Source organism: Podarcis melisellensis (genome assembly GCF_964234715.1).
Source record: "Podarcis melisellensis genome assembly, chromosome: 9".
Classification (NCBI taxonomy): domain Eukaryota; kingdom Metazoa; phylum Chordata; class Lepidosauria; order Squamata; family Lacertidae; genus Podarcis; species Podarcis melisellensis.
The window spans coordinates 10,591,209-10,605,537 of NC_138541.1; the positions used below are offsets into that span (position 1 = coordinate 10,591,209).

At 44.8% G+C, this 14,329-nt stretch overlaps 1 protein-coding gene across 1 annotated transcript; it reads left to right on the forward strand.

Annotated features, from left to right (window-relative positions):
• The first annotated feature begins 6,542 nt into the window (after window positions 1–6,542).
• Window positions 6,543–11,121, forward strand: LOC309377279 (C-X-C motif chemokine 10-like). The gene is made up of 4 exons (XM_081924261.1): window positions 6,543–6,766; window positions 7,838–7,961; window positions 9,710–9,792; window positions 10,947–11,121. The coding sequence occupies exons 1-4, from the start codon at window positions 6,703–6,705 to the stop codon at window positions 10,985–10,987; spliced, it is 312 nt and encodes a 103-aa protein (XP_081780387.1). The 5' UTR covers window positions 6,543–6,702; the 3' UTR covers window positions 10,988–11,121.
• The last annotated feature ends 3,208 nt before the right edge of the window (window positions 11,122–14,329 follow it).

A 14,329-nucleotide genomic window follows, 5' to 3' on the forward strand; every position in this document is an offset into this window, starting at 1 on the left:
CTCCTTTGGCAATCTTTACAAAACTTTAGTTTACGGTTGCCATCAATTTTGATTTTAATTCATTTTTATGATGTTTTATAATGTTGTACTGTTTTAATGTTGTTAGCCGCCCTGAGCCCGGCTTCGGCTGGGGAGGGCGGGATATAAATAAAACTTATTATTATTATTATTATTCACGTGACAGCCCTGGAGATATTTGAAGATAGCTATCCTATCTCCTCTCAGTCTCTTCTTTCCCCAAGCTATAGCTTATTTAGCTTATACATAAATCCAGCAGTGAATTGAACTATAAAGAAGTGTAAACTAATATGGACATATTGACAATTATTGTATTGTTTGTGTGAGGTGACGCCCCTCACTCTTTCTCCCTGCTTTTGAAAAATAAATTTGCAGTTAAAACACTTCTTGTGTTTTTGCATTAAAACAAGAATGAGGAGAAACACATGAAATTGTCAAAAAAAGTCAGGATCTGGTTGAGAGATGGATGATGCTGTGTGGACAGTGTGGAAGAGATACTTGCACTGGGTACGCCAAATGAATCTTAATGTGCTGTGTGTATTCAGCCTCTGTGGGAAGGTCATCAAACAGCACTAGGGGCACAGACCTCGCACAAACATCCCCACAGACTTCCCGTCTGGGCTTACTTAACATGTTTTGGAACATCTGCATCACCCTATAGACACCCTGTCAAAGCGAAACTCCTTCTTTGACCAAACCATCAACTGAAAAATTCTGATTTACATTACTATTTACGATAACCAGAGAATGTTAAGTTATAACAAGAAGACAGAAGTTTTGTGCATTCACACAAAAATCCACAGCAAAAGCAAATATGCCAACATTAAAAAAAAAAAAACCTTAACCAAGGTCATTGTGCCAGATTGAAAGAAAGAGGAAATAACGGGATTTGGTTCTAGGGCATGTTAGATACTAAACTTTTGCGCAACTCCTGTACGGAATTTTCAAGTCTTTCCATTATATTGGTAATAGACCGTCTCGAGAGAAGATCCTTGTGCACCTACGTTGGCAAAAATTCATTTACAATTTTTATTTGTTTTGTTTATTTCCGAATATGTAAACTGCTCTGCATTTAAACAGAACAGAATATAGAACACAATACAAACGGTAAGATACTGTAATGTTAACAACATTAAGCCAATAAGGATTTAAAGCTACAGAAACAAAACACACTTAATTTGGGAAGACTTGCGGGGGGAGTAGAAGAACAGTTTTTAACAAATGTCAAAAGCACAAATATCGGGCTTGCTTCATGTCTAAGGCAAGAAAATCCAGAGATCTGGGGTCACAATACAAAAAACTTTGGATTGCAGCATGCTTTACCTAAGAGGTATTCAGAGTTCTAAGTGTCTCGGGTGGAGAGAGATGTTCCAATGTTCCAATGTTTTATTTATTCTTCTATGCTCCCCCCCCCTCTCTCTCTCTCTCACACACACACACACACACAAACTAATTTTTTTTCTAATTCACATTTCAAAATATTCATTTAAACTAAGGTTACCAGATGTCCCCATTTCCCGAGGACAGTCCCCAAATTTACAAAACAGCCCCAATACAAAATCCATTGAAGTTGAAAAGCGTCCCCAGATTCATTGAAAAAAATCTGGTAACCTTAATTTAAACAACCTTAAATCAATGACTTCCCTTCTTCTCTTTCCGCGGTTCGTTTTGCATACCATACAAGCCTGATGAGGAACGGTTGAAGGAGCTGGGTATGTTTCGCCTGGAAAAGAGGATGTTGAAAGGAAATATGAAAGTCATCTTCAAATATCTCAAGGGCCGTCACATGAAAGATGTTTTCTCCTGTTCTGGAGGGTAGGACCTGAACCAATCCAATGGATTCAAGTTACAAGGAAGGAGATTCGGACTCAGGCTCAGGAATTTCTGATGGTCAGAGCAGTTTGACAGTAAAACAGACTCTGCTTCTGAACAGGGTCAGATTTAGGTTTGAATATATGCTATATGGTAATTTATGGACCTTGTTGTTGTTGTTTAGTCGTTTAGTCGTGTCCGACTCTTCGTGACTCCATGGACCAGAGCACGCCAGGCACTCCTGTCTTCCACTGCCTCCCGCAGTTTGGTCAAACTCATGCTGGTAGCTTCGAGAACACTGTCCAACCATCTCATCCTCTGTTGTCCCCTTCTCCTTGTGCCCTCCATCTTTTCCAGGGCGTCTTCTCTTCTCATGAGGTGGCCAAAGTATCAGAGCCTCAGCTTCACGATCTAAAGCCATTTGCTCATAAGAAAATATGTATTTTATCAAAGTAATTGTTGAACTTAGCTTATATTTTGGAAATGTACATCCAGTGGTTTTTTCCTCTTTAAATTTTATGGGGCCCCCCAAGAGAGTGGGGCCCTAAACCATAGCTTGTTTAGCTTATATGTAAATCTGTCACTGTTTCTGAAGATGGATGGATGTGCACACTCCATACATTTCAAAGCATGTTATTTCTCCTGAAGTATCCCACATCTGGTAGGTTGTTAAGGCTGCTGGGAACTGTAGTTCTGTGAGGGGTGAACTACAGTTCCCAGGATTCTTGGGAGAAAGGTTCTTGAGAGCAGAAGCAGGTCTACAAGACCTACACAATTATTCAAGCCTGCTAACTGCTGTTAACAGCAAACTGCTAAGTCAATGTGACTCGTGACCCATCTTGGGTGTCGACGCATTATCCTAATAAAAAGTAGTCAACCAATCTATGGGACTCAGTCAGAGAGCTGTATGGATTGTGTATGGAGTCTTAGTTACTGTGCCTCTGTGATGAGTCAGATAGCTGCTATGAGCACTCTGTGTATGCTCTTTAACTATGCTGTTTCTGAACAACTTTATTTTCTCAAGTAAAAGTTTTCTTCTGTTTGTGAAGAAGACTCTGCCTTGATTAATTTACTGCTGTGCGACAGGGAGGGTGTGTTTTAAAGTTACAGTATGTAAGCAGTCAGTATCACGGTCATTGGTATTTAAGCTGCCTGGCAGACATCATCAGGTCTACCCTAAAAAGCTGTTAAGCACAGGATTTTTCTGAATTCATCAGAGACAATATGTCCAGCTTCCAGCACAGATTCTGACTTTTCTGTACCTTCTATTCCCCACTTGAACTGTCGATAAGACATTTTTCTGCTTATTTCTTTCGATGGTGGCTGTAAATCCCCTCTCAAGAACATTCTTTAGAGGCAGCAAACTTTTGAAGAGAGGGGCATTCCCAAGAAAGCCGTTATCACGACAAAGAGGGAGGGGACGAGCTTTTTTCTATTGAAGATGCCAAAATGCCCTGTTTGCGAGAATAATTAGGGTAGGAGAAAGGGAACTGGAAAAAAAGTGCTGGTTCAGTTTACAGATTAGACCCCTAACTCTGCCAATAACCATTTAGGGGCTTTTTTCCAATTTCATAATGCATGCATTCAAACCAGACCAGTAAGAAAGCAAGTTCCCTTGTCTGAATGATTGTGGGAGAACAAGAGCATAACTTCCTTTTAAACTATTGTCTTTTGTCTGAAGGTTTGTTCTGCTGTTGCACCCCACTTTTTGGGAACCTTTCCCCCCCCCAATAGATAGATAGATAGATAGATAGATAGATAGATAGATAGATAGATACAGTAGATAGATAATGTTCTGTTAACGGAAAAATCCGAGGGCTCCCTTGGACAAAAAAACAAGAACACCAGCCAGGAATACCAGAGCAAAACAGCAGCCAGTAGGCTTGGTCTTTATTGTAGACTGTTGCAACAAGACTCCCACCTGCCACCAGGTGAAACAAAATGGAAGCCCAGAACAAAAGAAGACCCCAACTTTTATTAGTTACTAATTCCCCAAACTACACCCCTAGAACTACATCACAACTACATCATTGACACATCACAAAAAGGAGGGGTTGAGGGAGGAGTTGTGGAGGTAACCTGAGTGTCTTGTCACCTGGCTGGTTCCTCCTTTCCCCCTCCCCATGAGTACTTTCCAGGAGTCAAAGGGGAGTTGGCAGTTTCCTGCCCCCAAGGGAAGATCTGATCATTGTCCTTTGTTCCAGTCCATGTTGAATCCACTCCCATATGCAAGTCCTTTGTGACCTTGATAGTCTTCTGTCTGGGACCATCAAGGTTGTCATGCCAACTGGGTAGGGCTGTATATATGCTGGTATGGTTAAGGGATTATGGCCATCCTGTATCAAACCATCCCCCTTTGATAGTCCTTCCTTCATGGAGTAAAATAAAAGTGGACCTGTGTAAATCCGATGTATGGTTGATTTACTTTGAATTTATAACAAAAACATTGTGTATGTCGTGTGTGTGTGTGTGTGTCGTGTTTGTACAAACTGAATGATTGGGGGGGGGGTTCCTGCAACAGTTCTAAACATTTTTTTTAAAAAAAATCAGAATGAAAAATGCTCCTGCCTTTCCTCCTTTGTAGCCACTGAGTCAAGTCAGAGCAGTGACTGACAAGTGAGTTGTTTAGTCATCAGACAAGAGGAATCATTGGGGTTCCTAAAGAATGTGGTTTTCCCCTCCCCTTTAGTACACTTCTGTATCATTTCCTAGTCCTTGGGATCACTGCAGTTCACCCTTCCTTTTCTTCTAGCAACTGGATCTTTCTTGTGGTGGTTTTCCACGAGATCAGGTACTCTCTAGAAGTTAAACCCCAAAACCGCCACACAATGAGTTTGTGTGGATGTCAAAGAACCCCACTCTCTCCCCAAAAGGTACTCATTAAAAGGTACTGGCCGTCTTTGAAAAAAGTCCCTGGTGATATGCTGTGATGTTTGGGCTGAAGAAAGCTTATGAAGCTCCCGAACGATCGACCAGGAGGGAGAGAACATGCCAGTCGGGCATGTGCCTCTGCCAGAGTCCTACTCGAGTGTAGCCTGAACTCCTGACACTTATATGTGTTTCTTTACTTCCCACCTCAGATTTGTATGCTACTCACTAATCATAGAATTATAGGAATGTAGAGTCAGAAGGGACCCCCAAGGCTCATCTAGTCTAACCCTCTTCAATGCAGAAATCACAGCCAAAAAATCCTGAACAAGACAGCCATCCAAGCTCTCTTTAGAAACCTCCAAGGAAAGAGAGTCCACCATTTTCTGAGGGAGCCCATTCCACTGTCAAACAGCTCAGGAAGTTCTTCCTAACGTTCAATTGGAATCTCTTGGGATCCGTCTACACGAGACATTTATAAAAGCAGCCTCATGCCAGTTTAAACAGTCATGGCTCCCCCCCCAAAGCATTATGGGAACTGCAGTTTCCTAAGGGTGCTGACTGCTGTTCGGAAAACACTGTTACCCTCAAAGAGCTACAGTTCTTATGGAGGTTCCTGTGAAGAGGGATTGATTTGGGAAACCAATCTTTTAAAATGGAAAAGGGGGGAAACCACCAAAGAGGAATTCAAACAAATAGCCAGCACGTGTAGACACAAAGTCAGAAAAGCTAAAGCACAGAATGAACTCAGGCTTGCTAGAGAGGTTAAAAGCAACAAAAAAGGCTTTTATGGGTATGTTCGTAGCAAAAGGAAGAAAAAAGAAACAGTGGGGTCACTCAGAGGAGAATATGGTGAAATGCAAACAGGGGACACAGAAAGGGCTGAACTCCTCAATGCCTTCTTTGCCTCAGTCTTCTCTGATAAAGAAAACAATGCCCGACCTGAAGAATTTGGAGCAAATGAATCAGCAGAGGAAACACAGCCCAGAATAACTAAGGATATAGTACAATACACCAATAAAATCACAGTAAAAACATAATAGGGGGGAAAGAGAGAAGAAGAAGAAGAAGAAGAAGAAGAAGAAGAAGAAGAAGAAGAAGAAGAAGAAGAAGAAGAAGAAGAAGAAGAAGAAGAAGAAAATTAAAATACAGGTTAAAATGCAATTTAAAATGCAGACTCGTTTTAAAGTAGCCGATAAATTAAGACCATAAGGGGAGGGAAACATAAGGGTCAGACTGAGTCCAAACCAAAGTCCAGGCGGAACAGCTCTGTCTTGCCGGCCCTGCGGAAAGATGTCGAATCCCGCAGGGCCCTAGTCTCTTGTGACTGAGCATTCCACCAAGTCGGGGCCAGTACTGAAAAGGCCCTGGCCCTAGTTGAGACCAATCTAACTTCCTTGAGACCTCCAAAGTGTTGTCAATTGTGGACCTTGAGGTCCTTTGCAGGGCATACCAGAGAGGCGGTCCCGTAGGTACATGGGTCCTAGGGGTGTCTTAACATCTCTCAGCACCCTGAACAAACTATAGTTTCCAGGATTCCTGGCAGGGAAACGACGGCTGTTTAAAGGGGCAGAGTAGTGTTTCAAATGTGCAGAGGTTGCCTAGAAAAAGAGACGACAGAAGAACAGCAGCAGCAGCAAAATATAGTAAATTGCTGAAGCAGAGAGAGGACAGAAGCGATGGAATCTTGAAAAAGAAGGTGGCAAGACCTGTAATGGAAAGGTGGCTTAGAAAGGAGAAGTGAGAAAGGACATCGGTTTTTTGGAAGTTTTCTGTGCTTCAAATTGCCAATTCAGCAATGCAAATTCTGAGGCAGAGGGTGGGAAGTGGACTATGATGCAACTTTGCGTTTATGATTTCTAAAAATAGCCCCTTGGCTGATGATGTAAAGGCCGGCTCTATGGAATAAATAGAGCCCGTCTTGGCCACCAGAACTGCACCCTGGCAAGCGCTGAAGGCTGAGTTCTCCCTTTGCTGAGTGTGCAGCTGACAACCGAATCCAGAATGGGATCCTCCTTCCTGGTTGTGCTGTTTGTGATGCTTCTTACCTCCCACATCAGCTACGCAGGTAAGTACCATCGTGGGGTTTTCTTCTCCTGCTTTGCCCCTCTGACCGGTCATTCATGATTACATGAGTTATCCCTTTGATTCATTTAACGTATTTCTATACTGCCCAGTAACCAAGGTCCTCTGGCCAATTTACAGAATGGAGGTTAGAAACCATCAAATTTATAAAGCAAACTGCTTTTGTCTTTTGTTTCCCTGCCACCCTTTTGTCCGCAGAGCTCGAGTCTTTGCCTCACAACAATCCTGTGAGGGAGGGCTGGGCCTGAGAGACAGTAGCCACCCTTTCTCTTCGAGGTGGGCAGAATTCTGAACTTGCCAGAATTGTTATTTGCTTTTACATTTCTAAACTGCCTTTGCTCCAGAGAGTTTGAGGTGGGACAGGGCTCCCCCCCCCCAACTGCTTGCTTGCTCTGAAACTAAAGACCAGACCTATCAAGTGAGGTGAAAGGAAGCAGCAAACATTGACTGAACTATTGTGCCTCCTCTAGAGCATTTGCCCTTCCCCTGGTTTTCTCCACCCCCATTGTTCTGCCTGGAAACTGAGGTCCAGTGCTGAGGGCCTTCTGGCGGTTCCCACACTGTGAGAAGCCAAGTTACAGGGAACCAGGCAGAGTGCCTTCTCGGTAGTGGCGCCCGCCCTGTCAAAGAGAAAAACAACTACCAGACTTTTAAAAGACATCTGAAGTCAGCCGTGTTTAGGGAAGCTTTTAATGTTTAATAGACTATTGTATTTTAATATTCTGTTGGAAGTCGCCCAGAGTGGCTGGGGAAACCCAGCCAGATGGGGTGGGGTATAAATAATAAATTTATTATTATTATTATTATTATTATTATTATTATTATTATTATTATTATTATCATCATCATCATTATCATCATCATCATTATTATTATATTGGCAGCCTTTGCCTCCCTTCCCGAGAAATCCATGAGAAACTACAGGATTAGTGCTAAACAATGTAGAGATGCTGTTCTCAGTAGGCAGTTCTGCAAAGTCCCAGGTGCTTTGAAATGCCTTTATGTCTGCCTAGAGATCTCTCAAATTCTCAGTCGCTGTATCTTCTGCCCACAGCTATCTTTGATCCAACAATAGGCTGCAAATGTGCAAAAGTAAGGTCCAGATTCATCCCTCCTTCTCAATACGAAAGTGTCAGTATTTTTCCGCCCGGAAGCGCCTGCAACAAGATGGAAGTAATGTAAGTGACCTCAGTCATGCATGGCCATCATAGCAGAGATCCAAAATAACTTCCACGTTTCCTACATAACTTAGGGTTGTCATACATCCGGAATTCCACCCCCCCCAACCTCTCCGGAATGCTGCAGTTGGAGGCAGTGTCCAGGCAGAAATCACTTAAAAATGTCTAGAAAAATCTGGAGGCATGGCAACCTATGTTTTCTTAAAAAATACAGCAAACAACGAAAAAATAGCTCAATGATTTTGGGCAAAACAGCTCAACAACTTTGCCAGAAAAAGTTCAACAGCTTTTCTGCCCAGATTTTCAATGTTGTGGCAATCGTAACATAACTAATTACTCCCCTCCCCTCCATCTTTCAACTGATTTCTGTCTTCTGGTGTGAAAACAAGCCCTGTGTAAGTATATAAAAAGAACATGCTAAAGTTATTTGTGGTTAAGCCCAATGGGTTAAGTTCACTGACACTTAAAAGCGCAATTCTTCGCAGGTTTACCTGGAAGTAAGCCTCACTCTCTTCAGTGGGTCTTATTCCCTCATTAGCAGATTTCCTCTATTTCCTCTTTGCAGACAGGCAATTCCTGCGCTGTGACGGGTCAGTGAGTAGAGCATGAGACTCTCAATCTCAGGGCTGTGGGTTTGAGCCCCACATTGGGCAAAAGATTCCTAAATTGCAGAGGGTTCGACTAAACGACCCTCGTGGTCCTTTCACCTCTATGAATCACATCCCGACATCCAATGTTGTATATTTCCATTATTTTGTTTGGCCGTTATCCTTGCCATCTCTTGTGTATTTTTTTGTGTTCACACACTCCTGCTTCTCAGCACATATCTGCATTAAAGGTAAAGGGACCCCTGACCATTAGTCCAGTCACGGCCGACTCTGGGGTTGCGGAGCTCATCTCGCTTTATTGGCCGAGGGAGCCGGCATACAGCTTTCGGGTCATGTAGCCAGCATGACTAAGCTGCTTCTGGCGAACCAGAGCAGCACACAGAAACGCCGTTTACCTTCCCGCCACAGCGGTACCTATTTATCTACTTGCACTTTGACGTGCTTTCGAACTGCTAGGTTGGCAGGAGCAGGGACCGAGCAACGGGAGCTCACCCCGTCGCGGGGATTCGAACCGCCGACCTTCTGATCGGCAAGTCCTGTGCTCTGTGGTTTAACCCACAGCGCCACCCGCGTCCCGCTATCTGCATTACTTGCCATTAAATATCACCCTGCCATGTGCTGTATTATGCCTATGGTGGGAAACCTCTGACCTGTGTGGTCCTAAATGACTTCCCCATTTGGCCCATGAGGTCATTTTGGTTACAAGAGATGTTCACGCATGATGCAACACACATGTAAAGGGGCATTGTGTGAATGACATTCCCGCATCGCAGCGGGTCGGACTAGATTACCCTCGGGGTCCCTTCCAACTTGACAGTTCTGTGATTCTATGACTGTGCAGATGCTGGATTTCAAAGTCAAAATAGCAACTAGATGCCTGAAAAAATGTAGAGTAGCAATTGCAGGTACTGCTGTACTTGCATTGTTGTTCCTGGGTGCAGGCTGCAAGTTGTTCTTCCTTCTTATCATAGAAGGAAACACAAAACTGATTAGACAAATAAGTGGGTGAGCTAGAGATAGGTCTCTGTGGCCATCAAGCAGTCTCCTCTCAATGGTTTCTTGATGAAGCTTCCATTTCAGCTTGCCTGCTTTGCACAAAACTGCTAATTCCAAATTCTTTCCACTTTGCTTGTTTTACAGAATCACAATCAGGGAGAAAGGAACCAAAGTATGCGTCAACCCCGAAGTAAAATGGGTGCAGAATTTAGTGAAGATAGTTAAAGGTACGTAAGTTCCAATAGACATTCCCCTCCCTGGCTGCCTTTGAGCCTGCGAACTGGTCTGTCTAGCCGGCCCAGCATTCTCTAACAGCCTGGAAGCAACATTCAATACTACTACTACTAGTACTACTACTGCTACTACTACTACTACTAATTTATTTATACCCCGCCCATCTGGCTGGGTTTCCCCAGCCACTATGGGCGGCTTCCAACAGAACACAGAACAGTAAAATACAATAACCGAAAGGTAAAGGGACCCCTGACCATTAGGTCCAGTAGTGGCCGACTCTGGGGTTGTGGTGCTCATCTCGCTTTATTGGCCGAGGGAGCCGGTGTACAGCTTCCAGGTCATGTGGCCAGCATGACTAAGCCTCTTCTGGCAAACCAGAGCAGTGCACGGAAACGCCGTTTACGTTCCCGCCGGAAAATGGTATCTATTTATTTACTTGCACTATGACGTCCTTTCGAACTGCTAGGTTGGCAGGAGCAGGGACCAAGAAACGGGAGCTCACCCCGCCACGGGTATTCAAACCATCAACCTTCTGATTGGCAAGTCCTAGGCTCTATGGTTTAACCCACAGCGTCACCCGCATCCCTTTTATTAAACATTAAAAGCTTCCTTAAATAGGGCTGCCTTCAGATGTCTTCTAAAAGTCTGGTAGTTGTTTTTCTGTTTGACATCTGGTGGGAGGGTGTTCCACAGGGCGGGTGCCACTACCGAGAAGGCCCTCTGCCTGGTTCCCTGTCACTTGGCTTCTCGCAGGGAGGGAACTGCCAGAAGGCCGTCGGCGCTGGACCTCAAGGTCCCAGGCAGCAATCGTTCTCTGCTCTCCTACTTAGAGATGCCCCTGCCTCCTTCCAGTGCTGCTAAAGGGTGCATTTCGGATAGCATGCACTTTGGCCTTAGAATGGAATTTCCCCATCTTTTAAACAAGCAGCCTGCAGAATGTGCAGGCCGCCAAGCTGACCGCAGTATTACTGGATTCTTGCCCACAGGCCTGTCGCGAAAAGAAAAGAGGAAGTTTACTGATCCTCAGCCTTTCCGTTCACCTTGGCTGGGGGTCACAAGTTCCGCAGGGCTGTGTCAACACAGAAAATGTACTTTTGTGATTTTAACCATATTCCATTTCTTTTTTTTATTTACAATTCAATCGCAGGAACTCAAAAGTCTGCTGCTGCTGCGAACCGAGGCCTGTGATGGCCCTGGAAGGCAAAAGGATGGATGATGCCCCAGCCAGTCCCAAATGTGAAGCTTGACACTTTTCCTCTCTGCTTTTCAAATTCTGTCTGCCCAAGGAAATGGTGGGAGGGGGAGACCCAGGGGCGGAGGAAGGAAGGTGCAGTGGGGGTGGGCCACCCCACTGAGGGGCGTGACAAAATACTGGGCGGCACTCACCGCAGGGCCTGCAGCAGGCCTGAGCCACACATCTCTCCTGGGAGTGACACGGTGGCTTGGGCTCCCATAGGTTCCGCGCTGCCCCTGAAGCCTTATTTACCTAGGGATCCATCATGTGCTGGTCCTGGGGGCTAACTGAGAGGCGAGGTCCGAGTCCAGTCCGAGGTCGATGGTGTGGTATGGAGGCTGTCCGTCAAAGCTGTAGCTGGGTCCAAAGCGGGGAGTCAGGTGGGGTCAGGAACTCTGACAGAAGAGCAGGACAGGGTGCAGGCAGGAACAGGCTAGCGACAACGTTGCTCCCGCAACTTGGGACTGGGGCTGGCTGGCTTTTATCTGCCCCGAGGCATAGGGCGGCCCCGGTCCACAGGTGACTCGCCTCTCCTGGCCTGGAGGCGAGCACTCCTACTGCAAGAACTTAGTCGCCTCTGCCTCTCTGCCCTGAGCCTCTGCAGCTCAGGAGAGGTTGGAGGGTTACCTCAGCTTCCTCTGACATGGCTGAGAGTGGAGCACCTGCAGGCAATGGGTCCTCCATTACCTCAGGGGTCGGAGCAGACTCAGCTGGTGCCTGCATCTGAAGATCCAGCACAGGTGAGGACCCTTCAGGCTCAGGCCCCTGCCCCGGCTCAGCTGGTTCTGGAGGCGGGGACTCCTGTGCAGGCTGGGATTCCTCAGGTTCAGCCTCCGAGTCCGAATCCCAGGCCATCACACCCCAAACGGTCCGCCCACCTCCTCCCCCTCAGCTGTAGGGCGGTTGAGTGGGAGGAGGCAGGCAGACAGACACCTCAGAGCCCCCCGGAGTGTCCTGCCCTGGCTGGCCCCACCCCCATGGCAGCTGGCCCCGCCCTTGGATGCATGGCATGTGCACCGCCCAATCGGCTTGCTCCACCACTGGGGAGACCCCCAATCTTGTCCGAGCTGTAAATTAGACCGGGCTTGCATTTTTGAAAATCTGCCTCTCTCTCTCTCCAGCCCTACAGTTCTGTGATCCTAACTCCACCTCTCCGCAAAATTGTAGCTTTAGGTGAGACTTAGGGAGACTTCTGCAGATCCTCAGGATATCTTAACACAACATTAGTATGAACTGTGCGAGATTTTCAGAAATGCAAAATTGCGATAAACTGTATGGGTGGTTGTGAGGAGGTTTGCCTGAAATTGAGAAGTGGCAACTGTTGTCCCACCGTGTGGTTGGAAGAAAATCTGATTGGGTTGGGGTCAAGCAGGAAAGTAGAGATGTTCCAGTTCTGCTTGCCTTTTCCACATGTGCCAGTGTAGCCCTATATCTTTACTCCACACCATCCATTTTTCTCTGTCCTTCTGTGTTTTGAAATTCAGGTCTCTCCCTTCCCATAAATGCAGTTCCCAAAATTCTCAGGCTTGGCCTTTCTTGGTTCAGCCTGTTTTCAGAAGCCTGACCACTTGCTTTCAGGCAGAATCGAAATATATTTAAAATACTGCTGGAGCAGGAATTGCAATATGATTAGAACCACGGAAGAATAATGTGGCAGTTCACTTGTTAGCATAAATGAAGGCAATTTAAAAAAACAGAAACGTGCTATTATATCTTCTAGCAGACTGTTGCTGTTTCCTGTAATCTGTTGTTGTTTTTTTAATTTACACTCCCGCTAGAATGTGATTATATTTAAAGTGATTGGGTTTTGTTGTTGTTGTTGTTGTTACTGTATGTTTAAGTACATAAAAGTCAAACAATAAAATTTATCTCGCTAAGTGATGTGTCTCCTTTTAATCGGATTTTAGAGAGTACTGGGTTTTGGCATTCACACAAGAAGCATTTGGTGCAGCTACAGAAACACTCAGAAGTGAAAGTCTTATATTTTGCTAGCAGGGCAATTCTATGAAAATGTCAACCTACAGACTCTTTTTATTTTCATATATAAGTCTGTATCATTCTAAAGGTGATTTTGCATTAAGTTTCATTACCTGGCAATAGTTTTTCAAACAGACATTTTACTTGTGCGTAAAACAACCAAAAATATGGCATGCAATATGACTAAGAATTTATCTGTTCCCTGTAGCCTTGTGAGGCTTTGCCCTCGGGCGGGAAAAATATTGCGCCCTGGAAAGGGAAGTGGGAGTCAACAGACACTCAAGGAATAGTTTCGGAGAAAAAGCTTTTATTTCTACCATCCATGAACTGGTAGAAGGAGCAAGTATGATAGTTCACAAAAAGCATGCACAAGTTCACAGTCATGTGCACAGAGCATATATACCCATTCCATTTCCCTCCCCCTTTCTCCTCCTTCTTCCAGAGTCCTGCCCCATGAGTTCCTCTGAGCATGAACAGAAAGCTGTCTTGGGACTATTGTGGACTCTTGGCGCCCTTCCCAGGAAAGGGTGGGGTGGGGTGAGAAGCCAAAGGGTTTCAGAGTGTTCAGATATGTTTCAGTCTCTTGTTCTGGCATAGTTCCCGAAAAGAAAGTTGACCTTACTGTTTGGCAAGGTCAACTATAGCCTGAGAAGCGACCTTTGTTACAGCAGAGCCAAATGTTTCTGATGCTTAGCTAATGCCTTTTAGCTGCTGAGAAAAATGATTTTGAGAAGCTTTGAGCCTGCTTTGGTGGGGGGTGACTTCGGGCTTAGGTGGGGTCACCTGTCCTCACCTCCTACATCCCCACCCCCTAAAGTTGTGTAAAAGAGCTCTCCAAGAGGTTAATTGTCCTTTGTTTTATTGATACATTTGCCTTCTTGTCTGCTGAAATGACAATAAATTTTATGTTAGGAACAAAATCAGATGCACTTAGGGCAATAAAATTTGGTTGGTTGAGCCTGTTGTGTTAGTCACAAAAACCACACACTCCTCCCTCTCTCAGACAACAAAGGAGGATTCCTTGGGGCTGTACGTTAGCAAGGTGTTGAGCAGTCCTATTTCTCTAGAAAAAGAGGTACTGGAACTCACCATGAACACCTCCCTTGATCTATTAAATAATAATAATAATAATAATAATAATAATAATAATAATAATAATAAACAAATTTTATTTATACCCCGCCCTCCCCAGCCAAAGCTGGGCTCAGAGCGGCTAACAACAATAAAATTATACAGCATTCTAAAATCAATTCATTATAAAATCAGTTCAAATCAAATTAATGGCAACCCAATGATTGGGTTGGCTAGAGTTCTGTGAA

What these genes read in the sequence shown, in the direction of transcription:
- LOC309377279 (XM_081924261.1), top strand. Translation starts at nt 6,703, where the DNA reads ATGGGATCCTCCTTCCTGGTTGTGCTGTTTGTGATGCTTCTTACCTCC. An exon ending in CTCCCACATCAGCTACGCAG is followed by an intron (nt 6,767 to 7,837) that starts GTAAGTACCATC and finishes TTCTGCCCACAG; the next exon opens with CTATCTTTGATCCAACAATA. An exon ending in TTTAGTGAAGATAGTTAAAG is followed by an intron (nt 9,793 to 10,946) that starts GTACGTAAGTTC and finishes ATTCAATCGCAG; the next exon opens with GAACTCAAAAGTCTGCTGCT.